This window comes from Pleurodeles waltl, chromosome 5 (genome assembly GCF_031143425.1).
Source record: "Pleurodeles waltl isolate 20211129_DDA chromosome 5, aPleWal1.hap1.20221129, whole genome shotgun sequence".
NCBI classification, from domain to species: domain Eukaryota; kingdom Metazoa; phylum Chordata; class Amphibia; order Caudata; family Salamandridae; genus Pleurodeles; species Pleurodeles waltl.
Window position 1 is genome coordinate 1,414,630,563 of NC_090444.1, and position 18,807 is coordinate 1,414,649,369.

Consider the following 18,807-nt stretch of genomic DNA (forward strand, 5'->3'; position numbering starts at 1 on the left):
AGAAAGACCCCTCACCCACCAACCAAGTTGGTTGCATGCTTCATCATCAGGGTCCCACCCGAGGGACCTAGCGTGTGACAGGTGTGCTGCGACACCTGATTACAGCGGAGCAGGTTTTGTCATTTTTACCACACATACTGGTTGGATTTGGCATGAGGGTGAGTGATGGTTCAGTGGATCAAATTTTACTAACAAGAGATTTCACAAAAATGAAATGCACTGTTAATAACTGAAAGGCCAAAAAACTAAACCAGTGACTCACAGCTCGTGAGCTGTAAAGCCATGGCAAGGCACCAACCGCTTTACAGTCCATTCACACACCTTTCATACATGACATGCACAAGACCATTCACGCTGCCAGCCACGGGCCCAGCACATTACAACACTCGCATCGACAGACAGCTCCACTCAAGAACCCATCACTTACATACGCCCACATTCCTGATACAACAATCACACCAGCTGATGGGAGTGTGTGGACTGGTGTTTGGCTGGCAGTGTGTTGCAGTAGCCACCAGCAAGTCAATATGTACACTATGTACGCCCTCAGCCAAGCCCCACTCCACACACAATAGCATCACTTTTTTTTTTTCAAACAAAGAAACTCCTAACTAATTAGAAATAATTACAAAACCTCAAACACAAAAGCTCTAACTAAGTACATGACAGAAATGCTAACCATAAAACTGAACACATGAAAATACAAAACAGACATGAGTTTACACTCATGGTTGTTCCCAGTAATTCTTCTGGGTGTGGTAATTCTTAAAACAACCACCCACAGACAGCCCAGGCTTTGAAGGACAATCTGGGCAGTACATTCGAGTCTCCCTCCGGATACCTCTTTGAAAACACACTGTACATTTCTTCGCTGGAAAGTCTTTTTTGGGTGTGGGAGGAATGTGCTCAGCAAAGTGGTGATCTTTCAATCTAGCCACATCCCCCACCACTGCTTCTCTAGGAACTCTGGCCTGTTCCACCACAATAAGGCTTTCTATCACTGACTGCTGAAATTTCACAAATGCCATCTTTGACTCTGGAGACCTATCCTTAAACACAATAAAAGCATTAAAAGTTGCTAAGTGGAAGAGGTGAATTGCTAACTTCTTATACCAAACGTAAGACTTACGAATAGCGGTATAAGGTTCCAGCCTTTGATCAACTCTATCTACACCTCCCATGTGCTTATTATAATCTAAAATCCACACAGGTTTGCGCACTTCAGCAACCTGGCCCCAAACAGTCACGGGGAAGTACTCTCATCATGGATGGTACTTAGCATGTAGACATCCCTCCTGTCTGAAAACTTCAAAGCTAGCAGCACATCATTCCGCAAGGCACTGCACTGTCCCCTCTGAAGTTTTTTTTACAGACAAGCTCCCTTGGATATCCTTTCCGGTTACAACGAATTGTGCCACAAGCAACAGTGTCCACTCTAAACAATTCCTTGAACAACTGCACTCCAGTGTAAAAGTTATCTATATACAAATGGTGACCTTTGTTGAACAGTCGTCTACCAAGTCCCCACACAATTTTCTCAGTAACTCCAAAAGTGGGAGGACAACCAGGGGCGTCAATACTGGAATCCCTACCAGTGTAGACATGGAAATTATACACATATTCTGTACTACTTTTAGACAGCATATACAATTTCATTCCACATCGTGCACTCTTGCTAGGAATGTACTGCCTAAAAACCAAACGACCCTTGAAGAGGACCAAAGATTCGTCCACAGCTATTTCTTTGCCTGGAACATAGACCTCTGAAAACCGATCTACAAAATGATCAAGGACAGGCCTAATCTAAAAAAGACGGTCAGAATCAGGGTGATCTCGTGGCAAGGCTAATGCATTGTCAATAAAATGCAGCATCCTAAGAAGAAGCAAATATTGATTATGACTCATTGTTGCAGGAAATATAGCTGTTGCCATCATGGGACTAGTGACCAATAAGAAGCCAGTGACGGCTTCCTTATCAACCCCAGCAAAAGAGTCAAACCTAAAAACCTTTTCATCTCCTCCAAATTTGTGGGAATCCACTGGGCAGCTCTAGAGTGCGGCCTAAGTCTAGCAGCGTTGTCCCTCACATAGTGCTCCGCATACAAATTAGTCTGCTCAACAATCTCTTCCAAAAACACATCATCCACAATAACTCAAAAAAATTAAGAGGCAAAAAGTTCTCAGTATTGACTCTACACCCTGGGAGACCAGTAAAGGCAGGCAACTCTGGCAGCTCCATGTTTGCGGCAACCCAGAGTTCAGGTCTTCTAATGGGAAATCTTTCAGCCCCAATCCCTCACTTCCTCGTCTGCCTCAGATGCAGAGTCCGTCTCATAATCATGATCAGACAATGACTCAAAAAGCATACCAACCACCTGCTGTGCAGTCATCCTGTGGCTAGCCATGATATTTCCTACGAAAAGTAACTGGACAAATGCACCACCAACAACCAGCACTGTGTAAGATAAGTAATAAAGTGTAGCTTTATTAGTAAGAGTTATAAACTCAAAACCTATACTGCTCACTTGCCTGAAAAAGCTTGAATCACCAGCAACTACTCTGCACAGACACAGCAATCACCAATGATATCCCACTAAAAAGAAAGAAAGAAAAGCAAATTAGAAATAAGACAACACAAATATTTTGCACAAATCTAAGGACAATTTCACACAAAACTGCATTTAGTGCACCACATACAAACATGTCATTCATGCATGGCAACAATACTCCTTTGGAGTAAATTGTTTTTACTTACCTAAAACATGCAACTATGCAAACCGCAGGTCAACCACCGCCAAAACCACAAGGGGCCACAGCAAAGAAAGCAAAAGCTTTGAACTAGAACAAAAAGGAGGAAAAAAAATATCACAAATGCAAATACTTCGTCAGTTGACAAACATCCCACCATGAAGCATTTAGAAATTGGTGCCTAAGTGGATTTTGCCATAGGGGCAAATGGGCCTACTAAAAAATAGGCCTATCTGCCCCAAGGAGGGCAGAAAATACCTTTAGTACTGTGTCCCCAGGGGGAGTGACCCTTGCCCAAGGGCCCGCCCCCAAACAAAAAACAAACCACACACACACACACTATCCCTGGTGCCTACGTGGCTTCTGCCCCCCTTGGAGGCAGATGGGCCTAAAAAAAAAATAGGCCCATCTGCCCCCAAGGAGGGCAGAAATGGCCTGCAGTTCAATGCCCCCCTTGGGGGGGGCGCCCCTTGCCCAAGGGGACGCCCCCCACATAAATAAATATATTTTAAAAAATCCCTGGCATTCTAGTGGTTTCTGCCCTCCTAAAAATAATAGGCTGATCTGTCCCCAAGGGGGGGGAGAAATGGCTTTGGTACACGTGCCCCCAAAGCGGGGGTGACTCTTGCCCAAAGGGCTGCCGCCCCTCCACTAACGCACACACACACACACACACACACTATCCCTGGTGTCTAAGTGGCGTCTGCCCCCAAGGGGGGCAGATGGGCCTGGAAAAAAAATAGGCCCATCTGCCCCCAAGGGGGGCAGAAATGGGCAACAGTTCAATGCCCTCCACATAAATGAACATATAAAAAAAAATCCCTAGCATTCTAGTGGTTTCTGCCCCCCTTGGGGGCAGATGACCCTAAAAATAATAGGCCGATCTGTCCCCAAGGGGGCAGAAATGGTCTTGGTACACGTGTCCCCAAAGGGGGGTGACCCTTGCCCAAGGGGTTGCCCCCCCTTCCACTAACACACACACACACACACACTATCCCTGGTGTCTAAGTGGCGTCAGCCCCCAAGGGGGGCAGATGGGCCTGGAAAAAAAATAGGCCCATCTGCCCCCAAGGGGGGCAGAAATGGGCAACAGTTCAATGCCCTCCACATAAATGAACATATAAAAAAAAATCCCTAGCATTCTAGTGGTTTCTGCCCCCCTTGGGGGCAGATGAACCTAAAAATAATAGGCCGATCTGTCCCCAAGGGGGCAGAAATGGCCTTGGTACACATGTCCCCAAAGGGGGGTGACCCTTGCCCAAGGGGTTGCCCCCCCTTCCACTAACATACACACACACACACTATCCGTGGTGTCTAAGTTGCTTCTGCCCCCCTTGGGGGCAGATCAGCCTAAAAATAATAGGCCGATATGCCCCCAAGGGGTGCAGAAATGGCCACAAGAAACATGCCCCCAAAAGGGAGCGACCCTTTCCCAAGGGGCCATCCCAAACACGTAAACATTTTATCACAACAAAAAAATAAATCCCTGGCGTCTAGCGGATTCGGCCTAAAAATAATAGGCCCATCTGCCCCCAAGGGGGGCAGAAATGGCCAACAGTTCAATGCCCCCTTTGCGGGGGTGCCCCTTGCCTTGGGAAAGTCTTCCCCTTCCATCCCCGCCTTGGGAGGGAACCCCACGGAGGGCTCCATGCCGGGGACGTAATGGTTACGTCCTCGGCACAGGAGCACTGTGCTGCGGGACGTAACCACTACGTCCGCGGCACGGAAGGTGATATACAGAAGGCTGTGAAAAAAACAGTGTTTCGTGAAGTGGATTATGTTAAAATAAGGTCTCCAAGAAAGGAGGGAAAACCGACAAAATTCAGGGGTCCTTTTGAGGTTATACAGTAAAGCTGTTTAGGAATGCAGTGAAGACGAGTGATCACAAAATATGGAATTTGAATAGGGTGGCCAAGTGTGTCAAGCCTAATGTCGATGCCCAAGACACACAAAACATTCCACTTGATTCAAAGTTACAAAGTATGGTAGGTTCTTGGCCAAAGAGAAACGTAACGAGGCCTTTGCGGTTTAAGGACTATATATCGCAGTATTTAGTTATGTTATGTTTAAGCATGAAGGTTGATATGGGGGACGTGGTGTGGTATCTTAGAAAAGTGATGGATGTTCTATGTTCGGATTCTGATGATGCGATTGGAACTCAGGGGAAGGATTGAGTGAGAAGGACGGTTAAAACGAGGAACGGAGTTGGTGGATGGCGTAGGGCTGTATTATGATCCTATCTTTACAATAAACTCTTCTTTCACCACAACGCTGACTCGCTGGACTTTCAAGCGTTCTCTTGTATCACACGGATGCCTCACTTTTACAGCTGAGCCCTGAGATACTAATACAGAAAAGTGCGTCTTTGCTAACGCCTTCGACATCAGAGCAACCAGTTATGGACGTTTGGATAGGAAAGAATGACACCAGTTAAAATAAGTCATCCCTAAATTGGCTAGGCAGTTAAGAAGTATGGGATGCTCTGTTATGTGAAAAACCAAAGACAAATTTCATAATATGCCACAATCGCAATGTAATGCAGTTCAACTATAAGCATCAGTAGTACTGAACCAGTGCTAATTTTAACTCAAAGCCACCTGGCAGCAGATAAGATGAATAAACATTCAGTAACTGCTGTAGCTGTCTAGTCAAATCACTTTCACTTACTTCCCCACAGTAGCGTTCATGTTTATGAATTTATAACATATCAAAAGCAAACGTTTTCCAGGTATCACATAAACTAAAGACAGCATTCTGAAATGAAACCTTCTTTAGTATATTTTGTAATCAAATGAACTCCCCTGCAACATCAATCTATCCTTATCTTTCACAATCTGAAAAGGGTCTCTCAGAACCTATTTGTTCGATGATATAATGGTCCTACTGTGGTCTGTCTGACGCAGTTTCCTCGCAATTTAAATTCTTCCAGGTGCCAGATTGGAATCAGAAAACTCTGCAATAGCTTGACACCATTGGTTTCTATCATGATCTGTTTTACTCCCAGATGTAATAACACAAATTTTACATAGGCACCGCCCCTGCCGATGTCAGTTCTTTCACTGTGCACTTTGCTGATTCTGAAAACCACTTCCAAATATTTTTGGGATGTCGCAGTTCAAAACAACCTGGTTTAAGCAAAGCCATATCTGTAGGATGCAGTTGTTGGTGACAGACTCACATGACTCTGGCACCAAACATGACTCCAAATCCTGTGACAAATGCTCTCTAATGCATTCTGAAAAATAAGCCAGATGGTGATAGGCAGGATCTAGACAATCTGCGGCCAATTGCGCTTCTCCCTTTTTTGGCAAAGATTCTGGAGAAAATCATGAATAGAGAACTAGCAGATTTCCTTGGGGAAGTGGAAGGTTTAGATCTCTCTCAGCATGGTTTCAGGAAGGTGCACAGCACGGAGACCTCTCATCTCATCCACTGACTCCATTCGAAGATTGGTGGATGAGGGACAAGGCGCTGTCTTAGTTTTATTAGATTTGTCGGCAGCCTTTGATACTATTTCTCACCAGATTTTGCTGACTTGCCTCTATCAAGCAGGTATCAGAGGTCAGGCTCTGAAACTTCTAGAATCCTTCCTAACTAATAGATTGACCACTGTAAGATGAGGTAATATCAATTCCACACCTTACTTATTACCTTGTGGGACTTCACAAGGTTCCTCATTAAGCCCCACTTTTTTTAATATCTATGTCACCCCGCTGGCTAATTTGATCTGATCCTTTGGCTTTATCCCCACCTCCTACGCAGATGATACACAGCTTATTATCCCAGTTAATAAAAACTGGGAGAAGGTGGCGGACCGTTTTAATAATTGTATGAAGGAAGTCAGTAATTGGATGAGGACTAATTGGCTTAAATTGAATGCTGCCAAAACTGGAATTCTCTGTTTTGGGTCAAGTATTAAACAATAGAATCCACGTTGGTTGCCGACAAATTGCGGTTCCCTCCCAACCCCCACTACTGTCAGTAAGAATTTGGGTATTATATTTGATGATCAATTATCTTTTAAATGTCAGGTGAACCACACTGTAAAAACATGTTTGTGGCTGATCAAAATGTTAAGGAAAGTTTTCCCCTACCTTCAATATAAATGGAGGGTCTCTGCCACTCTAGCTCTGGTAATGTCTAAAGTAGACTATTGCAATGCCCTGTTTCTTAATCTAGACAAAGGCTCGCTGAATAGGTTACAGTTATTCAGAACTTGGCAGCCAGAGCTGTTCTCTATCTCTCTCGTTGGACCTCAGTGAAAAGTAGTCTTAGACAATTACACTGGCTCCCGGTGGTTCAGCGGATTACTTTTAAATCTCTCTGCCTGACCTACAAAGCAGTGGACTGCTTGGGTCCTCAATATTTGACCTCTAAACTATGTTGGTACAAACCAAAGAGACATCTTAGGTCATCCACAGCCTATAGAATTCAGGTACCACGGACTAACAATGTGAAGTGGGGTGATAAAGCATTCTCGTAGCTGCAGCCAAGTGCTGGAATTCCCTCCTTCTGAATATTAGGTCAGAATCTAGTTACGTATGCTTCAGGAAACTGTTTAAAACATGGCTTTTTCCTAGTTAACCGTCTTCTTCTTTTCTCTTTGTTGGGGCATTTCCTGATGATTTTGGCATTGTTCTCACCTATGCTAGCGCTTCGATGCTCTCTGTGACCCGGAATGCGCTTTATAAATACAATATACATCATGGGAAACAGACACTGGCGGTCCAATCGCGATACCGCGATGGAAGACCGCTCTCACAAGTCACCTCAATGTACCCCACAACGCTAGATTTCGTCTAATTCAATACTATATAGTACACAGAGCCTACCTTACACCAGTCCGCGTGAACAGATACTTTGCCCGTGAAGACGCGGCCTGTCCCCGATGCCACAAGATTGGAGCGGACCTGTTACATATGATATGGTCCTGTCCTAACTCGGGCCCCTATTGGAGGGAAGTGATTGACAAATTATCTGAATGCATAGCACAACGAATACCCTGCACATTGGAGGCATGCATCCTGGGACTATTCCCCAGAAACAAGCAAAGCAGAGCAGAGACACAGTTTATAGACCTAGGGCTCATCGTGGCGAAGCGATTACTGACCCGCAGATGGAAATCTTCAGACCCCCCGCCGATAGAGGCCTGGAGGCGCTCACTTGAGGTATGGGCAGGAGCAGAGAGCACTGCACTCAGACGAGAGGAGATCCTGGGGTTGCAACAGTTTCCGATTGCCACTTGCTGGGAGGGGCTGTTACTGCAGCTGCGTAACATGGGAGTGTACTCAGCAGAAGTGGATACAGACTAAAACGAGAGAGTATCAGTACGAGGAAAAAATACGCTGTATAAGAGAGCCGAAGTTGAAAATTAGCAAGACACACCATAGCACCGCGAGGTGGGAAAACTTCACACACTAAACTTGACAACTAACCCAGCCCCTCCACCTGTAAATCGATCTTATGTAACATGACTCACACCCTGACTTAGAAACAGACACGCAGGAAATAATCACACAGGTATCTGGCACCGGCAAACGTTATTTTTGTTTTTTCTCTTCTTTTCCTTTTACCTTTTCCTCTTTATATTCAAATGTTAATCTATATGAATTTCATAACATCTGACCCCTCAACAACAGCACCTCAGTCGAACATCTGGGACTGAAACGATACCATGACACTAAACGCAGTCAAAGACGTGCCGACTAACATATGCTAAGCATACTAGCGAATACATTAAAGACAATAACAGGACAGAGCAAGAAATACATAGCACAGCAGGAAATAAAAACTATGCAAGACCAAAAACCAGAAGAAAAATAGCAACAGTGATAAATACTTAAACAAATGTAAAGTTTAATGTAAGACAAACTGCTGTATTGTGTTATTAACATCATCAATCAAGTGTTACAAATAATGTATGTCATAATATGCTTTAATGAACCAATTATCAGAGCATGAAGAAATGTAATGATAAAATGTCAAAATGTTAATGAGCAGATTTACGAAAAAAAAAAAAATAAATTACATAAATTCATACATTCAGAGGTCTTCGCACATAAACTGAGAGAGATTAGCCTGATCCAGGTTGTAAGGTCATTTCCAGTCCCATTTGCCATTCTCAAGTAATTTGTGGATTAAGTCAAAAGACAAGTCTAAATGAAAACTGTTGAAGCAGGCTTCATTGCCCTCTGTGTGATCTTGCTCTTGGGAGAGGTCACATACTCATGATTCAAATTGTGACTCTGCATCAAACTGAGACCACCAGGAGGCCTTGTTTCAAACCTGAACATCCTTGCCACCTGCCTGGGTCATTCTCCCTGGTGCTGCGCCACTCTCAACACTGGATGTGCTGATTCTAGAATCAGTTTGTACTCTAATGGTGGATCAGGCACCGGCTTTAGTGATATTTCGCTCTATTTCACACAATGAAATTACTAAAGTGCAGCCTTTGGTTGAAAATGACTCTACTCTTGCTTTTTAACCCAGGTGTCACTATTGAACAAGTTACTTACCTTCGGTAATGCTTTTTGGTGGGCATTCTTATCTAACTGCAGATTCCTCACCTTAGAATAAATACTCCCCTAGAGCCAGACAGGACCTGGAATGCTTTCTTCAGCCATGCTACCATTCACTGCTAGATAGCACCCTTCGGCTCTTCATTGACTTCAAGCAACCTTGGAAATGACAGAGCGGAACCTTAAATCATTGTCACCCCTGCACGCTGGGGAAAAGCAATGGGAGGACAGTGCTCCTGCTGGCCTGCACATTGCCTACCAGACCCACGTGACTGGCCCCAAAAGTACTTCGTTGATTTGCTATGCCAGTTGGGGTGATTGTTGCTGTTAATTTGCCAACTTTCTGTAGTAGACCCTAATTGTTTTTAAACTGATGTGGGATCTGCTTGGTAGGGGTCAAGGGCCCCAGGGATTATACAGTGGCTCTGTTGTTCTTAAAATGTCAGAATCCACATGTTCACCAAACATACAACCAGTGTGAGCCATCACTGGGCATATCCATCAGAGCGGTTTGTCCATCAACAGAAAATCCTGTGGAAACCATCCACGCATGGCAGCGGAGGATAGCTCATTCTTCCAACTGCTCTTTCCAGGTAATCAGTAATATCGAGGTTAGCGTGAATCACACATTTGGCTGCATTCTGAAAATCATAAATTATTTGAGTCAGAAAGGCCCTAAGGTCCTCCAGGACCTCTGGCAAGATCTCACTTGTGACATCCCAAAGGGCATGCATGTAGTTACTGTAAGAAATTGGGTTTTTGATTGAGGGGAATGAGGACCCTTCTCAAACAATAACTACAGTCCTTGTCATGTGAACCACAAACATAACTAAATTAAGCTTTGCTTAACTGTTCTGGTAGTTTCATACAAAAGGTGTGAGACTTAACTTGAAGGAAATGTGTTGTGTAAGTATTTCTGCAGCACACAAACAGTAATTAAGTTAAAATGCCTCACAGGAAAAACCCATCCAAACTTAGAAATATAGAGAGAAATGTAATAAAGTGACACTGAAACAAATTAAATCCAATCAGTAGGACCGTAGTTATAATTTTTTAATTTCAGTAAAAACTAGATCAAAGCACCCACGGCAGGCCTCTAGACGTGGGAGACCCAGGCAAAGTCAAAAGTTATGGCCAACCGCAATGGAGCGTGGTCCAACTACACAAGGTGGATTGGGCCTAGTATCATTATCTTTGGACTTGAAAGGAATTTCAAGGAAAAGTCTCTGATAAGGTGGAGTTCAGGGCAAGGCAGCCAGTGGTGTCTGAGGAGGAGGCGTCATCATCAAAGAGCAGTTGAATGAAGTCGCAATGAAGATTTGTACGTTCAGACTTTGTCACTTTTTTGGAACCCGAAAATCTCCAGCGTGTCAAAGCTGCAGGCTGCAGCTGACGAGGGCTCCATAAGGCCAGGTACGCTTCTTGGGTGGGGCAGCTGGAAAGGATTTGCTGTTGCACAGTAGCAGTGCACCTCAGCGGAATCATGAGTAGGTATGTCTTTGTCTCCTGTTGGTTCACAGGCCACCTTGTGGTGGACAATTTTCTGAGTCCCAACTTTCAGGTTTAGTAAACGGACTGCACTGACCGATCGCAATGCCAGAAGCAGGACTGTCAACAGCTTTTCAAATTATTCCTGAAACTTCTTTTCTTCCCCTGCCCAAGCTCCAGGTGATCTACGGTGACAAAATCATAGTGACAAGTCCCCTTGCGAGTGTGCTGGAAGCAGCCCTTCCAAATGTAACTAGAGTAGGGAACAGCTCCGCCCGTCGAACCTGGTAGGCTGGCTCTTCCTGCCAACATATAGTCCCCTTTTGTCTCACTGTCTGGAAGAATATACACAGGCTAACTGCCAGTTAATCACTAATCACAGTCATGTGACCAGGACACAGGCCACACGCATCAAATGGTTAAGACAAGAAAATGCCAACTTTCTAAAAGTGCCATTTTCCGAATTATGACTTGAAATCTGACATTACCATGAAAGTGGATTTTCAATTAAGATTCTTTTTGAGACCATACATGGCATTTCTACCTGTTCCCAAATCAGAGTTGGCACTTAATAAATGTAGTAAGGTAACCCAATGTTATCCTGTGGGAGAGGTAGGCCTCACAGTAGTGAAAAACAAATGTGGGCACTTTACACTACCAGGACATATAAAACTTAAAAGTACCTGTTTAACTTTTTGAAATACAGTGCATCCTACCATATGGGCTGTCAAGGGCCTACCTTAGGGGTGACTTATATGCAATAAAAAAGGAGGTGTTGGCCAGGTAAAAGATTATTTTTGCCAGGTCGAATTGGCAGTTTACAAACGCAAAAAGGCTGCAGTGGCATGCTTGTGACATGTTTTAAAGGGTTACTTAAGTCAGTGGCACAATAAGTCCTGCAGGCTCACTAGCAGAATTTAATTAACACAGCCTGGGTACATGTAGTACCACTTTACTAGAGAAATATAAGTAAATTAAATGTGCTAATCAGGGGTAGGCTTATTCTACCGTGTTTTAAGGAGTGAGCCCAATCACTTAAGCACTGGTTAGCATTGGTAAAAGTGTACAGAGTCCTAAAGCCAACAAAACAAGTTTCATCAGCCAGGACGGGAGAAGGCAAACGGCTTGGGGGAAGGCTACACCAAAGGCTGGAAGTCTAACATTGACCTAACAAACAGACTGCACTGACTGACCTCAATGCCAGGTTAGCTTAGGAGAACATTTGTTTTCCAAACTCCTCAGTCCACTTGGACGTCTTATATGAAGTAGTTCTGGGGATTGAATTGGGGTTAATCTTGCTGGTTGAAGCCTGTATCATCAGACGTTTTGGGCCTTGGTGTTTAGTGAGAAAATCAGGATCACTAGGTACTGATTTGTGACAACTGGCCATCTGCTTCTCATTGGTGGGCAAGAACAGACATTTGACCAAATGCCCATCAAAGTATCAGTGAGAGCCTGGTTAAAAGGAAGCGGGCTCAAATGTGACTGGCCCCCCTGCAAAATCTCCATAACTATGTCTGTCTTGGCCTTGATTGAAGGTACTTTTAATTCAAAGATCTCGGTTGTCTGTTGGACTACTATTGCAAATGATGTACTTGGTTTCATTGGTGGTCCAAGTGGAAAGTCCAACCCTGTATCAGGAGAATATCATGCCCACTGTCTTCTTGTAAGTTCAGGTAAAAACTGTCTTTGTTATAATGAGGCGCGGTCACCCCCCTGACTATCACCATCTCCCTCTGATGGTGTACCTTGTTCAGAGGCAAAACAATAATGAAACCTCTGCAATCACTGCATTTCAGTAATATTATAGCATGACATTGGTTTAGATTGGGTTGAAGTCAGTTCAGGGTTAGACAGCAGAATCACTACCACACTCTCTTCAGGGTCGGTACTGGTGTTGTTGAATGGGCCTGGTGTATGTCCTGGAGCCAGAAAAGATGTATGTACCAGAGTCGGCACAGGGCTCAGAAAGGGTCTTAAGGTATCATGTGGCATTGGGACATATCTGCTAGGGGAACCAGATGATAGGCCACTATAGTTCCATAAAGGCTGAAAGATGGAGCCAGAAGTTCACCTAACGCCTACAGCATGGCCAGTTTGAAGGCTTAAATCTCCTGCAGCACCGCAAATGGTCTAGAAACCTCTGGCCATACCAGGATAAGTTGGGTAATCGGCTGAAAGACTATGACTACCAAAATAGACCTCTTTTGGTAGGCGGACCGAGTCTGTGACCTGCAGTAGGAGCAGGATTTACGTGAAGGCCACAACTATTTCTTAAGTTCAATGTGCAACTTAGCTGCTAGATCCCAGATTGACTTCAGGTGTATGAGGACATACTTATTGCACAACTTTATGTGGTGTCCCAAGCCCAAACACCGAAGACCACCTTGTGTGGGTTTGCGACTGACATTTGTTTCCTACAATCACAGCATGGTTTGAATCTTGTACTTTTAGGAGGGGACATTATTCCCTGGCCCTCTAGATTTATTTTTAAGAGTTGCCAGGAGGCTGACATATTTGGGAGCAGAACTCTGGATCTGCATTGGAGGGCAAGACAAAAAAAGAACTGACATCAGTGCGCAATGGCGCTGTTATCTATCACTCTTGGGGTGGTACGGAACCAGCATGAAGCCACATTGTGCCACCTAGTGGCACACAAGCATGGCTGGAAAAAAAAAACAGATCCAGTCTGGCATCCATGGAGTACTCTAAGGTAAGAAACCTGTGGTTAGAAGTACCCCTCAGAAATATTGTTGCATCCAACGTTGAAAGAGTGTTCTGGAAAGATATCTGCTAACATACTATGAACATATGCCAAAGCGGCTGAAAACGTGCATGCAGGAAGTGACTTGTTTGAGCCGTAAAAGTATGTATTTTCAGTAAATTTCTAGTGCACATGAGGTAAATTTGTTGATAACTTACTGAAAACCACTTACTGTGAATGCACAAACTATACTTTTGCTTTAACTCAATGCTATTTATACACCCACGATAGGACAGCTGGGTTGTACTGGACCTTTTCTGAATGCAGTAAATCAAATACGTTGTCAGTAGGAAAATTATTTTTGAACACTCATAGATTTACCCAGATTTAATGGCAACTTTTACTACAATACTAGTAAGGAGGGCCCAAATGGTGCTGGCAACCTAAAGATTTAGGGGGTCATTCCGACCTTGGCGGGGGGCTACCGCCACCCCCCAGGCGGAAACCGCCATGCGGCCATACTCACACGGCCCCCATTCTGACATTCCCGCTGGGCCGGCGGGCGCAAACCAAGTTTGCGCCCGCCGGCCCAGCAGGAATTAGGCCGCAACACAGGAGCCGGCTCCGAATGGAGCCGGCGGTGTTGCGGCCGTGCAACGGGTGCAGTTGCACCCGTCGCGCTTTTCACTGTCTGCTAGGCAGACAGTGAAAAGCTGGCCGGGGCCCTGTTAGGGGGCCCCTGGACACCCCTTACCGCCAGCCTCTTCCTGGCGGTGAAAACCGCCAGAAACAGGCTGGCGGTAAGGGGGTCATTAGCAGCGCTGGTGGATTATCGCCGCCGAGGCAGAAATGGCGGAAAACCGCCGGCCCCGGCGGTGCGACCGCGGCTTTACCGCCGTGGTCAGAATGGGTGAGAAAGCACCGCCAGCCTGTTGGCGGTGCTTTCAGTCATAATGGCCCTGGCGGTCTCGGACCGCCAGGGTCAGAATGACCCCCTTAGAGTAATATTTAAGTGAATATCTAGAGAGAGAGCTGATAGAAAAGGGAAGTTGTGTTGCCACTATATAAAACATGTGTGAAACCTCATTTTAGGTGTTTTGTGCTTTGTCACAGCTGAATCCCAAAGTGGATAGAAATTAATTCAGTATATTGTAGAAGAACCTTACCAAGATGTTTGTGGTGTATATCATAAATCCTTGTAGGAAAGATGTCATGACTTTTATTTGTGTATTCAGGAAGATAGCCGGACAGATATGATAGAAACAATACAATTTCACATGTATATAAAAGAAGAGGAAGTGAAAATAACCCCGAAAAAATGCTTCAAGTGTACAAGGGGCTTTTTACCGATTATGCCAGGATCAGAAATAACATATGGAAGTTGTTCTTCACCGAAAGATTGGTTAATAAAGTGGCGTCTTCTCCCTCCAGGAGGCTGAAGGTGAAATCAGCAACACTACTATACATAGCACAACCACAGTTTGGTAATCCTAGCAAATAATTAGTGGAGAGTTTAATGTAGCTTAATGTAATTCACTGACCAAGGAAATCAGATGTTAGGCTTTTTACTCTTTGTTGCTTGATGACTGCAATATCACAAATATTCAGTGTATTATTATCAAAGCACCTGTAATCTTTTATTTCTTTGCAGGAAAATATGCCTTAAGCTTTTGAAGCATTTGCTGGAAAAACTTAAAAATGAACATCGACAGAAGCTGGACAAATTCTGTTCATACCATGTGAAGAATATTGCCTTCCATGCCTTTTCCACCTATCCACAGGATGATCAATGGAAACTAGAAGACTTGCAGACTTGTTTTGATGTGTTAATAGATATGTTTCTGTGCCACCTGAAGGATGAAAAATTGACTCATTTTTTTATTCCAAGTTTCAATCTTTTCTGCCCAGAATTTATTGAGACACGAAGTCTACGATTTTTATCAGAGATGATTACATTTCAAAAAAGCAACAAATTCCCCATTTTTAATCATTAATGTGTGACTTAAAAATTATATGCACTATATATTTCAAATAATTTGCTTAAAAATTATTTTTATTTGAAAGAAAGAAAAACAATCATAAAACACTGTGTTTTTTTTTTAAAATAGTTTAATTGGTGCTTGTTGAGAAACTGTAGAACCATTTGGCATCCATAAACTACTTCAAAATTGAAGTTTCAATTATACATCTCTTGATTGTACAGGAAATAGCTAAGCAAGCATTGTCAAAGCCAAGAGGTCTGGCTCACATTGTGATTTACAAGCCAGACCCATTGTCTTTGTCAATGTTTGTCAGTAGAAGGAAGATACCAGACCTGCTGAATAGCTACAGTTGCCCAGTGGCAGGATCACAGTAACTACCCCAAGCATGGTTTTGGTGATTAGATGGTGCTGCCTGCTAGCAAAGGAGCCACTGTTCAGTGGAGAGGAGATGCTGGGCACACTCGTTTTGTAGCAGTGTCCCAGCAGCAGGGGAGAGGAGCCACGGGTTGGCCATTGTGGCACTAATGAAAAGATTTAAACCTCATATACCCAATATTTGAATAGCATACATTGATGGGGTTTACAAAGTAATATTTTTGTCACTGCCTCAGGACTTTTATTATTTTCTGAGCGCTCATGGCAGTGGAGACAACTCAAATTAAAATAACTTTAAAGACGTAACAAAATAAATAAAGAGTGTGCACAGGAGGAAAGCAAGACATAAAATATTAAATTTGTAAAGATAATTTCTCATGCATCCTCGTGAAGCACAAAAAATACACTTAGAAAATCAACAGAAAGTCAGTGAGTTCAAACTACTCCTGTAGACTAATGCGATTGTTGGTGTCTGCCCCGCATGGCTGAATGAGGCTGCTCCAAAGCAAAAAAAAAAGACCTAACAGAAAAAAATAGTATTTTGACTAAATAAGCCATAACACTATTTTTGCATACAATATTCAACTACTTTAAAACAAAACCTTGTTTACATCAAATGTTACATTTCCTACTGTTTGCGGGGTTAATAATTATACATGGCCAAATTTGCTCATGATAACAGAACTCAATTTCGTTGGATGTACCTATCATGCTTTTTTTTACGCTCCATGTTCTTGCAAAGGAATCCAACAATCCATGGTTACTAGCTAACAAACTAGCTGTAAAATATGTTCATACTTTATTTCCAATTACAGTCTCATTGTATTTGTTCAAGAATATCTTTAAAGTTCTCACTTTAGATATTATTTGCACTACATTTCCAGGGCTCCTGGGACATGTTTTGCTCTGTGAAGATTCCACACGTTCTGCCTGTTATGCTGACTGTATATAAATATATTTCCCTGTATGTATATGTAACAGGCTATCATGGAAAACATTTCTCTACATTCTTGTTTTAGCACAAAAACATTTCTAGGATGCTTATTGTCTCATAAATGTGGCATCCCATTCTTATGCCAAGTGAAGAACACAAACAGCTCTCATGTGGGTCTAGCAAATTCAAGATTTGTAATGGTTGTACGCATTACTTTGAAATACACTGCACAAACTTTCATGAAGGGAATGGAGTCAAATAAACACATTATGTAAAGAAAGCCAAACAGAGTGATTCCTGCTTCAGAAAAATGAGATGTGATATGCCTCAAATGCAACTGCTCCACAAATTAATTGGTTTTAGTGAAACAAAAGCAGAGTAACATATAGTACATTATGTGTTCCTTTAAATAAGGTTGTATATCCTCCCTCTATTGTTGGATCGTTTGTGTTGGTGCAAATGTTATTCACTAACACAATGCTTTTATTAATAGTGTGCAAAGCTTAGGTTTAAGTAAAGCATATGCTAAATGAAAGATTTGTCATAGGTAATCATACTTACATTTTGTGGGCCTACAAGTAAATAAAAGTGTTCATTTACTTTAGCCTAGCTGTTGGTGCCATGTTAACTGAAAAATAATACATTAACATTGAAAGACCTGTTTTTCACATTGAATAGTTGTTTGCACAGGATATTGTTTCTCTTTGTTACAGATGATGTAACAAGGCACTTGTTTTGTATTAGACAACTGATAGTGAGTTCTCACTGGGAGGAGAGGAGGCAACAGGAAGTACGATTCATGAGAACTGACTGGACCACAGAATACCAAAGATGTACCTGTTCAAGGTCTAATGCCTAAAAATCTATTGTACCACCATGTGAAAATGGTGAGTTTGCCTATTCCCAAAAGTTACTGAAATTCTTTTGGAGGATGAAGAAGACAGAAGAAAATAATTTAGCAACATAGAATTTGTGTGTTTATATTAGTGCGTGTTCCTAGAGTAGGATAAGATTTCTTTCCCAACTCTTGTCCGGGGAGTCATCTCTGAGTTTCTTAGACTTCTCTACATGAGAGGTTATTTAGCCTATCTCATTTATGTCTGCTGATTTATGACTGTGACTATTTTCCAGTTCAATATGCAAAAGCTTTATGCTTGCTCATTGATTATCTCATCAGAACTACCTCTTTTTCCTATTATTCCAACTTAATTTAGATTAGGGAATTTCTTTATGGAACAAACCTGCTTGATTATAACAATAAGTACTAATATTCTGACTAATGTATTATTTTAGTTCATATTGAAATATCAATTATTGGACTGTGTTCATTTATTTTGCTAATGCCTAAAAAATTAAGCACCTGATTGCGATCTTGGTGGAAGGAGTTACTACGTCACAAACATGAAGAATATCCTGTCCACCGTATTATGATCAAATTATATCCTATGGAGATCATAATAAGGCGGATGGAATATCCATCACATTTGTAACGGAGTATCCGCCAAGACTGTAATCAGGCCCTAAGCCTTGATGAATAAAATTGAGAGATCAGAGACTTTGAAAATAAAACTTCTAAAAACATTCAGAACTCTCTTCATTGACTGAACTAAAGTATTAATTAATTATTTCTGTGTAGATGATTGCTCCTTACTACTCCTTGTTGACGAACAAAGGTTTATACTAACAGTTGTTGGGGTTGTTTAATGATTACACCTGAAGACTGGGAAGTAGAAAACCCCGCTCCCTCACTTGTTCAGCTGAGATATCATATCAGAGCCATAATTCACAGGTTTTTGTTTTATCTGTCCTTGGTTTGGTTAACAATATGCTATTGCTGTTGGTTATAAGTAATGAGTCACTTTCAGTTTTCTGAACTGTTGCGTCTTGTAGTGTTTCTGTTTTTGGTATGATTTGGACTTTGAAGAAGACTTTCTCTATTTTCCATGTTTATTCCTTTTACATATCTAGTCATCCATAGCCCACTGGCATGTGTACATTTATTCTTATCTGTATTTCATGCTTCTATTTCTTTGTCTGTTTATGAATACACTTATCACT

At 42.6% G+C, this 18,807-nt stretch overlaps 1 protein-coding gene across 2 annotated transcripts in view; it reads left to right on the top strand.

The window, feature by feature from the left end:
- The window catches only part of CGAS (cyclic GMP-AMP synthase), a 207,728-nt gene extending 190,699 nt beyond the window's left edge, over window positions 1-17,029 (top strand). Inside the window, exon 5 of one of the 2 annotated variants that reach the window (XM_069235685.1) lies at window positions 15,110-17,029. In XM_069235685.1, coding sequence (XP_069091786.1) covers window positions 15,110-15,452 — 343 coding nt within the window. In that variant the 3' untranslated portion in view covers window positions 15,453-17,029. The remainder of the gene's footprint in view (window positions 1-15,109) is intronic. The other variant, XM_069235686.1, reaches the window with a different exon arrangement.
- The last annotated feature ends 1,778 nt before the right edge of the window (window positions 17,030-18,807 follow it).